Source organism: Schistocerca gregaria, chromosome 3, assembly GCF_023897955.1.
Source record: "Schistocerca gregaria isolate iqSchGreg1 chromosome 3, iqSchGreg1.2, whole genome shotgun sequence".
Lineage (NCBI taxonomy): Eukaryota > Metazoa > Arthropoda > Insecta > Orthoptera > Acrididae > Schistocerca > Schistocerca gregaria.
The window spans coordinates 474,659,089-474,677,639 of NC_064922.1; the positions used below are offsets into that span (position 1 = coordinate 474,659,089).

The 18,551-nt window shown below is 37.4% G+C and overlaps 1 protein-coding gene across 4 annotated transcripts in view; it reads right to left on the reverse strand.

Annotated features, from left to right (window-relative positions):
* LOC126354999 (mitochondrial ornithine transporter 1-like) overlaps positions 1-18,551 on the reverse strand; it is an 82,245-nt gene that overhangs the window by 45,585 nt on the left and 18,109 nt on the right. For 2 of the 4 annotated variants that reach the window (XM_050005120.1, XM_050005123.1), the window contains 3 exons: positions 10,995-11,175; positions 9,805-9,954; positions 1,281-3,783 (listed from right to left, as the gene is read on the reverse strand). In XM_050005120.1, the coding sequence (XP_049861077.1) occupies positions 3,665-3,783; positions 9,805-9,954; positions 10,995-11,175 (450 nt within the window). In that variant the 3' untranslated portion in view covers positions 1,281-3,664. Of the gene's footprint in view, positions 1-1,280; positions 3,784-9,804; positions 9,955-10,994; positions 11,176-18,551 lie in introns of those variants that run through there. The other 2 variants (XM_050005122.1, XM_050005121.1) reach the window with 2 other exon arrangements.

Below are 18,551 nucleotides of genomic sequence, written 5' to 3' on the forward strand. Positions count from 1 at the left end.
GGTACACAAGCTAGACATGTTACACATGGTTGTCACAGCCAGTGAGGAGTGGTGCACAGTGAAAGTGACACAGAGACGATGAGATGTGCACAGGACAGGCTAGCCTAAAAGATAGCTGCAACAAACCAGTCTTCAGAGTGAAGACCAAAATAACAATGAATTGGAGGATGTAAGAATAATCTCCACCAACAATACAAACCATTGATATAAAAAGGCTTATCCCATATCTCACTTGAAAAATGGAACATTGAATCACAGATCAAGATTCAACAAACAACTGCAACAAAATACTTGAAGGAAGTGATAAAAGGAATAAACTAGCCTAAAATTAAACTTGCAGTGACACAGTACACAATATACATCGAAAACACTCATCTCAGGAAATTGGTAAAAAGGTACATCCTCCATAAAATGCACATAACACCAAACTGCATTACAGTGATGAAAGAATGTCTACTGTGATACACACATTTTCAAGTACTACCTATGCACAAAAAGAAACAAGAATTTTCCCATTACTGAAGAGAAATATTTGCCACATTTAGTTGGCCCACCTTGTAGACATGTCATCTGGTGGCAATGATAAAGCCTGAGTTACCACTGGTGCACTTATTGTGCTAACAATGAGACTGTTGATGTCTGCTACAAGGACTTTCCTACTAGTGTTGAACATGGGCACCAGTCACTTTCCTCTTACCATGCCCCTCATTCCTCCGACAGTGGATATCTCATGGTGTAACCAAAGTATTAGTATATGGCAGTTTGTTTACTTTGAAATTCATTCCTACACAATGACAAGTTTTATCCAAACTGTGGCACTGGACATGCAGTTTATCTGGGCAATATTCTAACACTCCAACATAAAACATTATGAACAAGGTCCAACACAAAACAAACAAGACTAACATTAAAATCTGTATACTGCTTGTTTAGCTAGTGGGAGTTGCCGAGAAAATAAGACCTAACGAGGCCCAAATATGTCCGCATTATTTCCTTCCATTGCTAAAAGCACTCCTACATATCATGTTTCATCTTGCAGTGTTACATTTTATTGACTTCTGGCACAGTGCAATTACATATCTGTAGTAAACATTCGACCACTACCAGTGTGTTTATTGGTTTTAATTAAACTTGTAACAGAATATCCATTAAGATTGGTTAAGCACTAATACGTCATGAAAAATAGTTAATAATGCAAGCATTTTCATGTATTTTGTGTCTCAGAAACATACCACTGACGCCTAAGTGTATTGAAGTCCTACATAAATGAAAACACCTAATGTGATGGGACAACTTTAATATTTTCTCACAGATGCAACACTCCAAGGCATTTACATCATTATTTTACTCATGATTAGCATTACAGAACAGCAGGACAACATGTAAACAACCTGTGGAACAACTAGAAAATAACTTGAACAAAATGGTTTTGACACTTTATCCATATACAACATTGGTCGGCCTTTCATTCTTTCATTTTTTGATAGAGTATTTTTTGATTCTATGAGAAGGTAAGACTAAATACTGAAATACGTCACCAAATGCTGTTGGTGTAACAATCCTTAGTTATGCAAGAGTTCAACATAAGGAAGACATAAAAGCGGTGAAAAAAAGTGTGCCATTGTGCCAGAACATACTCAATACATAGAATAAAAATTATAAATTTTTGTTATTGTGTGTATGTCTGGTGTAGAGATCAAACAGTGGCATATATATGAACAGTAATGCAGTCAACCAGGCTTCTCGAAAATTGGTACTTAAATTTCAAGCCAGAACTTCTGCTCAAAGAAAATTACATTAACAGTCAATATGGATGTGTTGGTGCCGCACAGACCACCTATAACAAGAAACAATAGCCAAACAGAAATAACCCTTATAAACATGTGCCCACTGAATAGTTCTGCAGTTGCAAATAAGTATACAGAAAAATTTTTGAGTTCACATGCAATGAAAATCAACAATATAGCATAACATTGTAACATTGCTCACTGTGACAGAAAACAAATCTGCACTGTTCTTTTTTTCCCTTCATTTACACAGACTCATTCAAGGTTACTTACTATCTAGTCGATATGGTATCACACATACCTCACTTAGGATACTTATTGTCATAATTGTGTATCAACACTGATAACCTTACAATTTTCATTTGAATCAAACACTCAATAACAACTGAAATTTTTCATAAAATTTCCATTTTAACATTTATGCACTTTATAAGTATTTAATTAAAACTATAAATTTACTTGTGAAAAAGAGTTTAATATACGAAAACATCCTTGGAAACTGAATATTATACCATGATCTAGTATTTCTGTTTCAAACATGTCAAGAATAAATGATCTTTATAAACCTTATCTAGTTCCCTGCAGGTATATATCTTAAAAATTAATGCCCATATATTTATGAATGAAGATGCCGGTGACACTACTCACTAATAGTTACATTTGGGTAACATGTTTCACACACACACACACACACACACACACACACACACACACACACACACACACACACACACACAGAATTTTCCCAGATACAAGTGTTGTATATGGGCATAGTATAATCATCCATCAGTGACAGATAATTATTATTTTTAGAATACATATGATGATGTGCAAACTTGTGGTTAGAAAACAAAACAAACAAAAAATGGAACACAAAATATGGAGATACGCACAACTGCTAAACCACCATTTTCATTCTTCACTATATAACAACTCCTGACATAAAGCTGCTTACAAACTAGAAGTGGAAATATATGCAACTGAAATTAAAGAGTGGGACAATAAATACAGAAACATAATTAATTAGGCAATCCAATAAATGATAGCTTAGATAAACATGCTTCATGCTTTGACAATATATTTTCAGTAAATGATTGGCAATTTAAATGATAACAAACTACTTATGATTATTTCTACTTTCTTTTTGATTTGTAATTAATACTTAATAAACATACACAAAGGATGGAAAAATACCTTGTATTAGCATATTGTTACAAGATTTCTTTCTGTCAAGTACTGAGTAAGTGTTGGTCCAGTCATATGACCACACTGTATCAATAACCCCTGTGTTATAATATTTACCCTTATCTCCACATAAACAGTGACAATTTACCAGTCTTGCAGTGTTCACATGAATACTTATATGCATGCTTAATTTAATTACATTTATAACAAAATTTTTAAGTTTTGTACTTAAATTACTTGTACTTAAATTGTACTTAGCAATAGTATGAAAAGGATAGATTCTACTCACCATGTAGACAAGATGTTGAGTCACAGACAGGCAAAAACAAAAACTGCTAAACATGTGAGCTTTCAGCCAAAAGGCTAAAAGCTCACACATTTAGCAGCCTTTTTGTTGTGCCTGTCTGCAACTCAGCATCTCCTCTATACAGTAAATAGCAGTCTATCCTCTTCGTAATATTGTTATTATTCCATCTTGGATTTTATCTTGTGGTTTACATTTTAAAAACCTATTATGTTTGCACTGTCAGTATCAAAAGATTAAGAGCTCCACTGCAACCAATATTCAGTATCACTGCTCCAAACTATCCTCTAAGCAGTTTTTCATTGGCAACTTGTATAACTATGAGGACAAAATCTGTGGCAGTGATTTTGCCATTATGCGATAAAATCATTCAAATCTACCGTACTGTTCATTCTAAAAGTTTAAGCAGCATCTTTTTACTATTTTCATACACTAGAAATAAAGTAGCACAGGCTGGTATTGTTCTGACAAGAGATGGTTGCAAGCCATTGTACAAGGCAGAAATCCCTGAAAAATAACAAAAGACACATGGAAAATACCTTAAATTTATATAAATACCAGTAGGTTCATTTTGGTCTATTTTACTAGTAATAAGTTCTTCAATAAACAATGCCATACAAGTCCGCAAAAATTAGACTAAACTCAAGAATTTAGTGACTCACAAATTTATTTTACATAACATGAAGATAGAAATCTACTACCATATCTATACACTCAAATAAGACTTGGCAGAGGGTCTTTCCCATTGCACAGTATCTTATGTTCCCTTCCTGTTCTGTTCACAAGTGGTACACATGTAGAATGACTTCTTAAATGTCTCTATGTACATAATAATTAATCTACTCTTGTCTTTGCAGTCCCTAGGGAGCAGTACAGAGAGTAAAGTAGTATATTCCTAGATTCCTCTTGCAATACTGGTTCATTAAATTTTGTAAGTAGGCTTTTGTGGAGTAGATGAGTGATATAAAAGACAAATATAAGAGACAACAAGAAGCAACACCAATAGTTGCTCTCTGCTCTTCTGGTACTGCTAAAATTACTATCTTTGAAACTCAGTTGAAGAAAACAGTCATTTATACTTTTGGGGTCATGGGCAGAAAATAAACATATTGCTGGAAAGTATATATCTGATCACTAGAATCTGTATGGCAGTTCAAGAAAGTGCAATAGTTAGGATGTTCAACTCATACTCAGAGATTGTCTTCTTAGAGTGGTGAAGAAGTTTATGAGATTTGTTATTACTCTGGAGCTCTGCAGGACCATCCACATCTTCCAGGCCAATGGGCATTAACTAGAAAAAGAGCAGTCCATAAGAAAGGCCAGGAAGAGCAGAGGTAGAGGGAACTCATTAGGTTTGGTGAAACCACTTCCTCTAAAGGAATGAATTTTGAAATGAAACAAAGATAGAGATGTTTGTCAGCCATGCCAAAGATAGCTCCTGTAGGTGTAAGAGGCCCTGAAATAAAATCCTCAGTCCCCCTGGTTGGGGGTTTTGTGGCTGGTGGGTATTAAACTACACTTGTCTTGACCTTCCAGTTTCATTACACCCACTTTGGATGTTGCAGTTTATTTGTCAGCTGTTCTTGAGGCTCAGTCTTGTAAATAATGTAACCATCTTATACTGATTCTATTATTCAAGTCTTTCTCTAAGTCTGCAAATGCTAAGAGAGTATCCTTGCTCATCTTCAAAGTACCCTCCATTAACAAATGCACTGTCAGAATTATTGCCCTGATACCTTTTCATTCCTTGGAGCCAAAAAGTCTTTTGCAGCACAGCTTTAATTTTTTTTCTTCATATTATCCTGCTTAGCAATTTACAAGTATGACTTGTCAGACTAATCATCCAACAGTTTTCACATTAATCCACATGTGCCTGTTTTGGTAATGTGATGATAAGACTTCACAGGAAATTCAATGGTAAGTCACTTCTTCCGTAGATTACCGACATAAACTCAATTAATAATCTAATTCCCACACAATTCAGTAGCCCCGAAGGTATATCATCGATTCCTGATGACTTGTGTGCTTGTTCATCACCATCTTGAAATACAAATTCATACATGACACACTGACTGTAAGGCTGGAAAATAGGTCAAAGGATTCTGTCCTGATACTGCACAGTCCTCAAGTTACCAACTGTGATACCAGCATAAAACATAACTCCTAAATCCATGGGGCTGCATGCACCTGAACATGTGTAGGTATATGCCCTTCTCCACAACCTTCAATACTCTTTAGCCACAAGGCAAATCCTGGACTCTGTGAGGAGAGCCCAATGCCACTGATTCAGATTCCATTCCAGACGTTCCTCTGGCCATCATCTTAATGTACCATAGTGGATGAGGGTAGTCTAGAGGGTAAACTGATGGTATGGAGATGAAGGATTACTGATTGCATGAACACTACCCTTCTAATTGGTGCAAAACTATTTTTGTGCAGTTTATGTCAATGTCTGCAGATCGATTCAGCAAAGGCAGTTCAGTTATCTTCACTCATTGTTGTATAACTTAGACGAATCTGATCTATGGTGTAATCTTCACATGTGCTAGTTTTTCCAAACAGATGTTTGGTGTCTATATCACGTTCTAAGTAAATAAGGCATATACATGGACAAGCAGCATTTGGCAGGCAACATCAATTGATCAGTGCCAAATAACCTGAGTCCTTCGTAGGGAACATACATTGTTATAGCCATTCCAGTTTTGCACCACCCTCATGACTTGAGTGATTCCCCAATACGGTTTCGACTATGCGAAATTGCTACATACAGTCAGCTGTTTACTAATGGAACTAAAAGTAAAACTGCACTCTCAGCACAGTTCAGTATGTCTTCAATCATGAACAGGTCAGTTTGGCTTGAATACACTGGTCAATCTGGCAACATGCCTTGAAGAGTCACACTGGTGTGCACTGTCACTTTATGGCAAGAAGAGTTTTGTGCATGTGAAATTGCCCATCAAATTGGTGAACACCACAGTGATGTCATTCAGAAATTCTGTCACTACTGTGAGACACCAAAACTTCAAAGATCTGCCTCATCATGGTCTCCTGTGGTCAAGACCAGCTGATGATTTCTAACTCCAAATTAAGGCTCATAGGAACCTCAAAGATAATGTTACTGAACTGCATGTTGCCTGGGAGAGCTATGTCAATGCAGACCACATGGAACTGTCTCAACCAATCAGTTTGACCTCTAGGTGCCCATTATGAACAACGTTACAAACATCCCAGCACCATGTTGCATGATGGCGGAAGGTGGGCAAGGGAACACATGGAATGGAAGTGGGATCAATGGCATCAGGTTCTCTTCAGCAACAAGTGCAGGATCTGTCTGATGCCTGATTATCATCAAAGAAGAGTGTGGAGGCAGTCACATACTAATGCATGTCTGGAGGGTCAGTCCCACAAGCTTCTGAAAGGAAATGAGTTGGTCACATTTTAGAACAGTATCGTGTACGGATGTTGGATGCCTCTCATTGCTGTTGAGGCTCATTTGAAGGCTGTGCTGTACTGAAACAGGATTCCCAAGTCCACTTTTTAGCCCTGCAGTCAACATTTTGACAATATGTTCATTTTCTAGACAAAGTGTGAGTACCCCATGCCCACCTTGTGAACACTTTCCTCCAGGAGGCAGGAATCAGTCAATTCAATGGTATCTGCTGACATGAACCCAATTGAGCCTGCTTGAACCAGAAGAAACTTGCAGCATATCATTGCAGGAACCCTCTTCACACATGGGACGATCTCTGGATGGCTGCCACTGAGGAGTGGGGCAAGCATGAGAATCAACATCTTCATCAGCTTGTGAACAACATGCGATGGAGGATCCTACTTGCTACAATGTATACAGCAGAACAACACAGTATCAAATGCTACCCAGCAGCACATTTTTATTTCATACATGTGTCACAACTTTCTTTCTGATTTTCTTGATTAAATTTAGCTGGCAAAGGATTAATGGCACAATGCAGTATAATGATAGTCAACTGTTAGAATGGTATACAGGTTCAACATTTTACAATTTCCATATCTTTCATTAATGTATGCCTTGGCTCATTCCACAGCCCTTGATGGGATCCTAGGAACATGACAGTCAATAAATCAATCAGTCAATGAAAATGAATGAATGAATGAATGAATGAATGAATGAATGAATGCATGCATGCATGCACTTTTGAACAGGTTTCCTTTATTTTGATTAATGATTTGTTTTTATTTCACAATGACATTCCTTTTTTAAGTTTCCTTGAATCTAAGTCCACACATTTTTGGAGACTTTGCAGACATGAAAGTGGTGCAAAACGTTTTTGAGCAGTTTACACGCTCAACAATGACCTGTTCGGTAGATGGTGCTTCTCAGTATGAAGTCAAACGAGTTTTATGACAATGAAATCTCAATTCCTCCAAACACCTATAGATTAAACCAAGATGAAGCAGATCTCATGTACTGAAGGACAGGAACCATCAAGCATTTAATATTGTCCAAGAAAAATTAATACCAGATGGAAAGAGATACATACACACATCTTTATGATCTGTGGTTTCACTTGTAATGTAATGGAAACTGCTGGTCATTTTTGGACATGCTGCAATATACACAATAAAATTACACAATACTTTCAATGATGGGCATTATATCTCAGCATCTGAATCTACAAGATTCACTTCAAATTAATCACCAACACCCAAACAATGAAGCTTTGTCGTGAGTCCCCATGGACCTTGGCTCTCTATTCAAGCAGTCTATGAAATTTGTCATTAAAAATATATCACTTTTTCAAACCAACGGCTTCATTAATGGAATCAATATTAGAAATAAGAATAATCTTCACAAGGATTTAAAGCCACTTAATCTTGTACAAAAACGTGTGATTATTCAGAAACACACATTTTCAGCACCATTTCAGTGCAGTAATGTATTCATTGTAAGTAAGTACTGTAGTACTCCTATTACATGTTTATTGCCTAATAAATAAAAAAGAAATTTAATTTTAAATTCAGTGCATTAATGCAATCTTAGTAAATGAGTGATGTAAAATGATCCTTTCATGTGGTGTTAAAAAAGAAAAAAAGAAAAAGACGGTCATTCCACTTGAGATCTGTGGAAGATACATTCACCTATTTGTTTTAGTTGTAAATATTTGGTCATTTATTATTGTTTTTCTGAAATGTTCTACATCCTGGAGGACCTCCTCATTATGGATCAATTGGAATGAAAGTAAATCTAGTCTAATCTAAAGTCTATCACATAGTGTCATCTTGCTCCACACAGAAGAGTAATGTGTGGTCGATTAAAAGTTGTGTTTCCTACACTACAGCCATCGATAGAAGGCTGACATGAAGAACCTAGCCCCACAACATGATTATTAACCACTATATTAGCACTGAACAGATGATTCATGCTTGTGGGAGGAGTGCAAAGTATCAGGTAGAACTGCAAACTTCTGCCACTTGGCTTATGCTGGACATATTGAGAGACAGGGGCCATACTGGCTTTGCGAGCTTAATCTTTAAGTGCATGTTGGCGGTGGTGATAGATCTAATATCCAAACACCCCAACTTATGGGTATGCCATTCACCTGAACTGTAGCCACTTTCTGGGCACTAAAATTATCTTGACCATTGGAATCTAACCAAAAACTCTTATGTGGGAAAACAGCCTTCAGTTCTCATCACAGATATTGATGCAGCACTAAGATCAAAGCTGTTTACAACATCTAATGATGACACATTCAAGCAGATGACTAAGATTTTCAAGCAATATATGTGGTAGACCACAGGAGAGATATACACTGAGGCTAGGCTGACCCTCCTTGTGTACTGACTCTCAATGGCCACAGCCTCACTGACCACCTACATGTCAGGCAACCTCTCTCTCTCTCTCTCTCTCTCTCTCTCTCTCTCTCTCTCTCTCACACACACACACACACACACACACACACACACACACACACACACACACACACACACACACACAGAGAGAGAGAGAGAGAGAGAGAGAGAGAGAGAGAGAGAGAGAGAGTCATACAAGTTGCATCCAACATCAGCTGTAACCATCTCCCTGCAGATACATGAAATGAATTCTAGTCTGCACAACTTTGAACAGTGTCTGGGTTGACTTATTTATAGTGCTGAAGGTAACCACATTTTCACTGTTTCATTTAAGGCATCAAAAGACTCCAAAAACATACTTATAAAATGATTTCTCCTAACAAGTGGACATCTGTTCACATCGTGTTCCCCAATTTTCCAAGTCTACATAAATTACTTCATCCTCAAAATGTGCATAAAGCAATGACACTTAGTTTTAGAGCCTCTGACTGTAATGCATTAAATAATTGTTGGTTCTGATATGATGCCTTTCTTTTTTTTTTTAACATTTAACTAAACTTCAGTACTTTACTCACTGCATTTTCATCCATTTTTAAACTTGACTCAACAATTTGTTCACTTCAAATACCTTTTGAACTTCCAATGAACAAATGTAATTTGTACTGCATACTAAAATAATAAAACTTCAAAACAAACCTTCTTGACGGGCCACCCTTAAGGCAACAGATATCATGGGTTCTTTCAGACCGCCAACCTGTATTCTTGATTTTACAGCATCCACAGGAAATACAACAAGCCAAAAAACAAAACCACCTGTAGCACCAGCAACCATTGTACGTACAGCTCCTGTAACACAAATTTCACATTAATAAGTTCTATCATGTGTGACATAAAATACATATGATGCATGTAGATGTACAAGGTCTGTTCAAAAAATTCCAGAAAATTCATAATTCCGCACCAATGGTGTGTTGGAGCAAAATGCGACTGGCATCCCATGCACATGCTTGTGTTTAATGTGTAACTGCTGGAAGTTTCATTGTTGTATGTTTGTTTGTTATTGTTCAGTGCTGTGTTGAGTAGAACATTATGTCACACAGTTGGCAAATTTCGAGATGGCACCATTCAAGGAGCAGCATTTTGCATGAAACTCGAGAAAACCTTTACAGACACAAACCTACAGGAAGCCTATTGTTATGAGTGCATAAGCTGTACTTGGTGTTATGAATGGTTCACATGGTTTAAAAATGACCAGATGGAGGTTAAAGATGGCCCTTTCCAGGACGCCCTCCGGTGTCTATCAAGGACACTCATGTCAGGAACATCAACAAAATTGGGTGTACCAATCAAAGACTAACTGTCCGAGAGATTGAAGAAGAATGTAACATTTCAGTTGGAGCATATCATACAATCTTGACACAGCATCTTGGAATGCATCATATTGCTGCCAAGTTCATCCCATTGCTCACGAGTAAAGACCAGAAAGACCTTTGCCTCATAATCAGTGAAGAGCACAAAAAATTAAACCACTGTGCTGCCTCATCTTCTGTACTCATCTTCTGTACTCTTCAGACCTGGCCTCTGCAGACTTTTTTCTTTTCCTCCTTAAGTTGAAAACCCCATTGAAAGGACGAAGATTTGCAACAATACACTAGATAAAAAAAATTTGCAGACGGTGCTTTGCCTGATCCAGCAAGAGGGATACCAAGACTGTTTCAGAAAGTGGAAACGGCACTGGGAGCCATGTATCGATTGTGGAAGAGACCATTTCAAAGGATACCATGCAGTAAGTGAAAGGTAAGCATTGAAAAAATTTATGGACAAAGTTCAGGAACGTTCTGAACAAACCTCATATATTTGAAAGAAAATTATTTCAAACATCTTACCAATTTCATCCTTTGATTTCCCTGGAGGCGTGAGCAACTGACGAGCACCTTCATATCCTCCAAAAAAGAAGAAGTTGCCAAACATTTCTCGAGCCATGGTTGAAGTCAGACCTCTAAACAGGCCCATTGCTCCTTCATTTTTTATTATGTATTTCGTCATTTTTATGGGCCCATAGTTTTGCTTCAATGCAAACAATAAATAATTAATTGGGTGGCACTAATTTAGAGCTCAATATTTTTACACATACATCAATACAGTACTTGTGTCAGAATTTTTTTTATTTTTATTATTATTATTATTATTTTTTTTTTTTTTGTAATGGTTCATAATGGTAAAAAGAAAGATCAATGTACATACAGAATCAATACAGATACTGGCAACAACTCTTTCCAACTATAAATATAAACAAATAGGTCTTGTTTCGCACTGACTCCCCATACTCTCCTCATATCTAGTTCATATATGTGTATAAAGCGTCATAGCTTTTATAATGATTCTCTCAATTTTTTCCCCCAAATATTAGAGCAACTTTCATTTCATTTTGCCTCAGGTACGGGGCATATTTGCATACACCCAAAGAAATTCAGTTGGATCTGTACATAAATCTGAATCTGATATAGCAATCAACGAAAGTTATAAAGTAGGATGGAAGGAATATTAGGGTTTAGCACCCCATAACCATCACCGTCAAATGAGATGGATCACATGCTCACAATACTGCAAGAACGGGGATGGAAATCGACCATGCCCTTCTAAAGGAACCCTCCTGGCATTTGCCTGGAGCAATTTAGTGAAAGTATGGAAAATCTAAACCTGGATGGCTGGACATGGATTTGAACCATCACCCTCCTGAGTCGGGGCCTGTGTGCTAATCACTGCGTCATCTTGCTCAGTAAAAGCCTTAAAGTACTGTGGGGCTCTGCACTGCCACACAGCATAGACAACAAATTACATTTTGAATTATGTTGTGTTCATACTTTTTTTAACGATGCCAGAAGGATCTGGAACTTCCTGTGGAGGACACATCTACAGATTGGATCAATGAAAGTTGTAATTCTGTGTTACAACCAGAAAGTGAAGATCAATGTGAGAGAATGTCTCTGCAAATGGATAAATGTAATAGCCTCTGTGCTATATACATTATATTTTCTTTAACAGATGATGCTGTTACTTATAGAGGGGTTATCACCCATGAGAATTGTACTTGTGAGGTTATATTACATGTAAGCACTTTGTAGAGCAACTAGTAATTGACAATAAGCATGTATAAAGTAAAACACAAGTAGGCAAGTTCCCTACAATGTATCAGTATAGTATCAACTACATATCACTAAGGTCAGTGACATTGCTAGCATTTTCAGATTACTGTAAAACAGAAAAAACCATGGTTCTTGTACTGCGGGGATGACAAACACCAGACTACAATTTTCTGAGATACTTCTGAGTAGATGCAGCGTCTCTACAAGGTCATTTGCATGATCCAGTTTCAAGTACTGTTTACCTGTCTGGGCCATATGATTGAAGGGTCCACAAGAACTGAAACAAGAGCTATGTAATTTGCAGAATGTTTGTTTGGCCATTTTGAGTGTTATATAAAAATGCTTGAGTAACTACAATGTCATACTCTATGAGAAAGGTGTTGTATAGTCTGTCGGTAAACTTATGAAGGAGTAGCCACATGAGAGAGCAACCAGATCCCAACTCTGCCTACTCAGTTACATCACAAGGCACTTCTAAAAGCTGTTTCACAATATTGTACTGGCCTTTCCATGGCATATGCTGTAAATCTGGGACAATAGAGTGAGCAGATATGTCTGAGCAGCATTTATCTTTTGCTATGTGGAATACAAAAGATGATTGCCTTCATCTGAAACATGATATAGCACAGATTTCATTACATAGGAATGAAAGTCACAAATCAGGGTTCATACATATACTACAAATACAGAACAGAATACATGTTCATCTGCATGCATATTTGTCTACGATCTCCTCCTAAACCGATGCACATGTTCCAACACGATTTTCAACGCAACAAGGTTCAATTATTCTGTAAAATTGAAGTGTTATTCCTTCATTGTGGTTCTGCAGAAGTATAGTTTTCTTTGACGGGCTGCACTGAAATACAATTCTTATGAGGAGTGCTCAAAAAGTAACAGGGAAATGGTAACTTCGTATGCTGTATTAGTAAAATTCATGCAACTTTTTCAGCATTATGTTGATAAACACATCTGAAAAGTATCTGTAAAATGATAGGCATATTGAGTATTTAGTCTGTTGTCAGCTGTCAACAAGGTAACGTGTGTTTTAGTGGTAAAGGTAATTATTTACTTTTTATAAAAATGGATCAGAGAATTTGTGTTAAATTTTGCTATTAGAATGAAATAAAGTGCATCAAAGTTTCAGAAATGTTAAATATTATTTTCAGTGACATTGCTGTGAGTAAAACAAGGGTTTATGAGAAGTACAAACATTTCAAAGGAGGTTGTGAAGACATTGAGGATGACAAGTGCCCTGGACGCCCCAGCATAGCAACCAGTCATACCGTGGAAAAAGTGAAAGAGACAACTATGACTGATCACTCAATCATAATCAGAGTAATCATTGATGATGCTGGCTTGTCAACAAAAAATGTGGTGAATTCATGATGTTCAGGAGTCACCAGATGAAATCAACATCAATGCAGACCTACTGAAACAGGTCATAGCAGGTAATGAAATATGTGTTTACTAATATAACATTGAAACTAAAACTCAATCGTCCTAGTGGGAGCATTCTGCCAAGGCCAAAAGAAGCTGACAAATACAGTCAAATATGAAGGTTATGCTCACAGTTTCCTTCGATTTGAACAGTGCAGTGTACCACAAGTTCTTGCCACAAGGTAAAACGATTCACCCAAGTTTCATCAATACAAAAGAACTTTCTACCTCGCTCTCTAAATTTCCTTACTTGTATCAACTATTTGCATTGCTAGTCAATTACATCAGATCTGTCTACCAGAATCTTTTCTTCACTTACAGATCTCTTACAGATAAATCCCATTGCTCAGTGTCTTGTGTAAACACCTATCTGACCAGAAAAACGGAGTTTTTATTTTACAGCAATAAATAATTTGCAAAGTGTCAGCACTATTTTTTTATTTATGTAGAAGCCCTAATTTTGTAAAACTGTCATTTAATGGTCTTTCATGGCAATTCCAGTAAACACTGTGATTTATTTTCACATTCTTTTCTAATGTGTCCTATTGTGCCAGTGATAACTTTTGCATTCATTGTAGTCCTTTCACTGGGACTGGAAGTATTAGCCAACAGCTCTTTTTGTGACAACTCTTTAATACAAGATGTAATTACATTAGAGGTGACCAAACACACTTAACTCAAACAGCTCTTCTTTGCATTGTAGTATCTTTCTCCACCAGTTCTGAATAATTAAAAATATCACTAAAAAAATCTACTCACCAAGTGACAGCAGGAGAACACACACATATAAAGATTAAGGAAATTTGCTAGCTTTCGGAGCCAGTAGCCCCTCCTCCTGGCAGAAGTCTTGACGGGGAAGGAACATGGATGAAGAAAAAGTACCGGTGAGATTTAGGAAATGGAGAGAGTTTGGAAAAGTCACACAGAACCCTAGGTCAGGGGTGTATTGTATTATATGTTAACTGGGGGCCTAGAAACAACGGAGGCTCTGTCCCTGCTGCAGCTGCAGTGGTGCACAACCCCATGACGACTAGCACAGTCCACTTCACCCCTCCACCGCCTCACACCGAACCACTCTTTGAGGGTTCGGTCTCCAGTGCCCCCCCCCCCCCCCCCCCCCCCCCCTGGGAACGTCCCACACACCAGACGAGTGTAACCCCTATGTTTGCGTGGTAGAGTAATGGTGGTGTACACGTACATGGAGAACTTGTTTGCACAGCAATCGCCAACATAGTGTAGCTTAGGCAGAATAAGGGGAACCAGCCTGCATTCGCCAAGGCAGATGAAAACTGCCTAAAAACCATCCACAGACCGGCCGGCTCACCGGACCTTGACAAGTCTAAAGGGCGGATTCATGCTGGGGACCAGGCACTCCTTCCCAATCTGGAAGTCCGTGTGTTAGACCGCACAGCTAACCGGTCTGGCCCAGGTCAGGGGTGACTTACTGGACAGAATGAAAAGGAAAGACTGATTGATGGGGACTGCACCAGATGAGATTTGAAAACCTGTGAGCTTACAGATGGAAGACAGGCAATAAACAAGACAGAGGTTGCTGGAAAACTTCCTGCATGAGTTGATATGAGTAGAACTCTTACACAATGTTTTGTCAGTAATTTCTGTCTAGCTTATTATCCTATCTTCCACCTCTAAGCTCTCAGGATTTCAAATTTCATCGGGTGCAGTCTCCAACAATCAGTCTTTCCTTCTCATCCCATGCAGTAAGCCTCCCCTGACCCAGGCTTCTGTGTGGCTTTTCTGAACTCTCCCCATTTCCCAAACCTCGGCAGTCCTCTTCTTCAACTGTCTTCCGTTCCCTTCAGCAATTCTGCCTGACAAAGGAGCTACTGGCTCCAATAGCTTGCTAATTTCCTTAACCTTTATACATGTGCATTCTCCCATTGCCACTTTATGGATAGATTTTTTATCTATACAGTTACATAACATTTTCAAAAATTGAAAACTGACTAATTTTGTGAGTATACAAAGTAAGTGAGTAAGTATACAAGTATACAAAATTTTGGAAGTATACAAATATACAAACTGATCTGAGTGCTGCTGTAACTAAAATCACATGAATAGAATCGATATAAATCACCTAATGTTGCACTACACCGCTACACAGGAAACGGACAACTGTTTTTTGGTGCCCCTATAGTGCAGTTGCAGGGTTCTTCCAGGAGAGGCCCATTTGCCCTACAAAGAACACTCCTCATTCACGAGTTTACCAACAGACTAAACCTACAAATACTGAACACCTCACTTACGTGAATATTCTATGAAATAATTCATCTGCCCCTTTACATATGCCTCACACTGTGACCTTATATGTCAGAAAAGGGAAAACACATTATCATTTGTGGAGATTTTAACGTAGATTTTCTTAAACACTCAAGCAAGAAGAACGACCTTGAACTATTACTTTGCTCTTACAATCTGACATCAGTCATTGATTTTCCTACTCGTATTGTACAAGACAGTAGCACCCTGATAGATAACATTTTCATAGACCAAGATAAATTAAAAGAAGTAAGCACCTATCCTATTAAGAACGGGCTTTCTGATCACGATGCACAGCTACTTTCAATTCATGACTTTGCTCCATACAGCAATGTGAAAAAAACAAACAAAATAATACGCCCAATTAACCATATAACAATTCAACAATTTAAGGAAAGCTTGAAAAGGGTAGACTGGGAGGATGTTTATTGGGAACCTGATGCAAATGTTAAATTTAACTTATTCCATGATAAACTTGTGGGTATATTTGAAAACAGTTTTCCTAAGAAATTTGTGAATCATAATTCAAATAAACTTGATAAAAAACCATGGCTGACTAAAGGGATTAAAATTTCTTGTAGCCGGAAATGGGAACTATACCAAGACACTAGAATAAGTCGAGATGAAGAAAAGCTCAACCATTATAAGAAATATTGTAATATATTAAGGAAAGTTATAAAAAAAAATCCAGAAGTATGTGTATCAAGTCTGAGATTAGCACCTCTGATGACAAAGTTAAAACAATATGGAATATAGTTAAAAGGGAAACAGGGCAACCAAGGTCACAGGACAACAGTATTACTGTTAAGCACAATGAAAAGTTTATAAATGAAAAATCACAGGTTGAAAATATTTTTAATAATCATTTTATAAATGTAGTGGAAAATATAGGCACCAGCTGCTCACCAGATAGGGCAGAACTCTATATGAAAGAGGCATTCCCGGTGCAAACAAATGAAATTGAAATCCTACCCACCTCACCGTCTGAAATTAAGAAAATAATAAATTCACTTAAGAATAAAAACTCACATGGAACTGATGGTATCTCCAATAGAATACTAAAATCTTGTCCACACCTGATAAGTCGAGTTCTTAGCCACATATGTAATAGCTCATTGAATCAGGGAATATTTCCTGACAGATTGAAATATGCCATAGTTAAACCCTTGTATAAAAAAGGTGACAAGACAGACGTCAACAATTATCATCTTATTTCACTTCTGACATACTTCTCAAAAGTGTTTGAAAAAGTAATGTACTCAAGAGTAACTTTACACATTAGTGGAAATAACGTTTTAACAAAATGTCAGTTCGGTTTTCAGAAAGGTGTTTCAACAGATAGTGCTATACACACTTTCACTGATCAAATTTTAAATGCTCTGGATAGTAGAACATCACCAATTGGGATTTTCTGTGATCTCTCTAAGGCTTTTGATTGTGTGGATCATGAAATCCTCTTAGATAAGCTGAAGTACTATGGAATGAATGGTTCAGTACACAGATGGTTCACTTCATATTTAACTGGTAGAATGCAGAAGGTTGAAACAGTAAACCCACATAGTACACAAAGGGCAGCAGATTATTCAGACTGGGGATGAATCAAGGATGTGGTACCACAGGGTTCTGTCTTGGGGCCTTTATTGTTTTTAATATATGGTAATGACTTGCCTAAATATATTCATGAAGATGCAAACTTGGTTCTCTTTGCAGATGACACAAGTATTGTAATCAAGCCTAAAAAGCAAAAATCAGCTGAGGAAAATGCAAATAATGTTTTTCAAAGAGTTATTAGGTGGTTTTCCGCAAATGGACTTTCATTGAACTTTGAAAAAACACTGTACATACAGTTCAGTACAGGGAAAGGCATAACACCGGAAATAAATATAGAGTGTGGGGGAAAATCTTTAGCTAAAGCAGATTGTTCAAAATTTCTGGGTGTCTGTATTGATCAGAATTTAAACTGGAAGACACACATTGACAATCTACTGAAACGATTGAGCTCAGCTACCTATGCTATTAGTGTCATTGCAAATTTTGGAGACAAGCACATCAGTAAGTTAGCTTACCATGCATATTTTCATTCGTTGCTTTCTTACGGAATCATCTTTTGGGGCAATTCATCACTAAGAAAGAAGGTATTTATTGCACAAAAACGTGTTATCAGAATAATGTCTGGGGCTCATCCAAGATCATCTTGTAGACAATTATTTAAAGAATTAGGGATATTGCCAGTAGCTTCACAATATATATACAGCCTAATGAAATTTGTTGTTAGTAACCCAGATCACTTTAGAATTAATAGCACAGTCCACAGCTACAATACTAGGAGACAGGGTGACCTCCACTACCGTTCATTGAATTTGACATTGGCACAAAAGGGGGTGAATTATACTGCCACAAAGATTTTTGGTCAATTGCCAAACAATATCAAAAGTCTGACAGACAACCAATCGGCATTCAAAAGTAAGTTAAGGGAATTCCTGAATGACAACTCCTTCTACTCCATAGATGAATTTTTAGACATAAGCCAAAGAAATACAGTAAGCATTAACAATTGTACCGTATATAAGACTAACAATG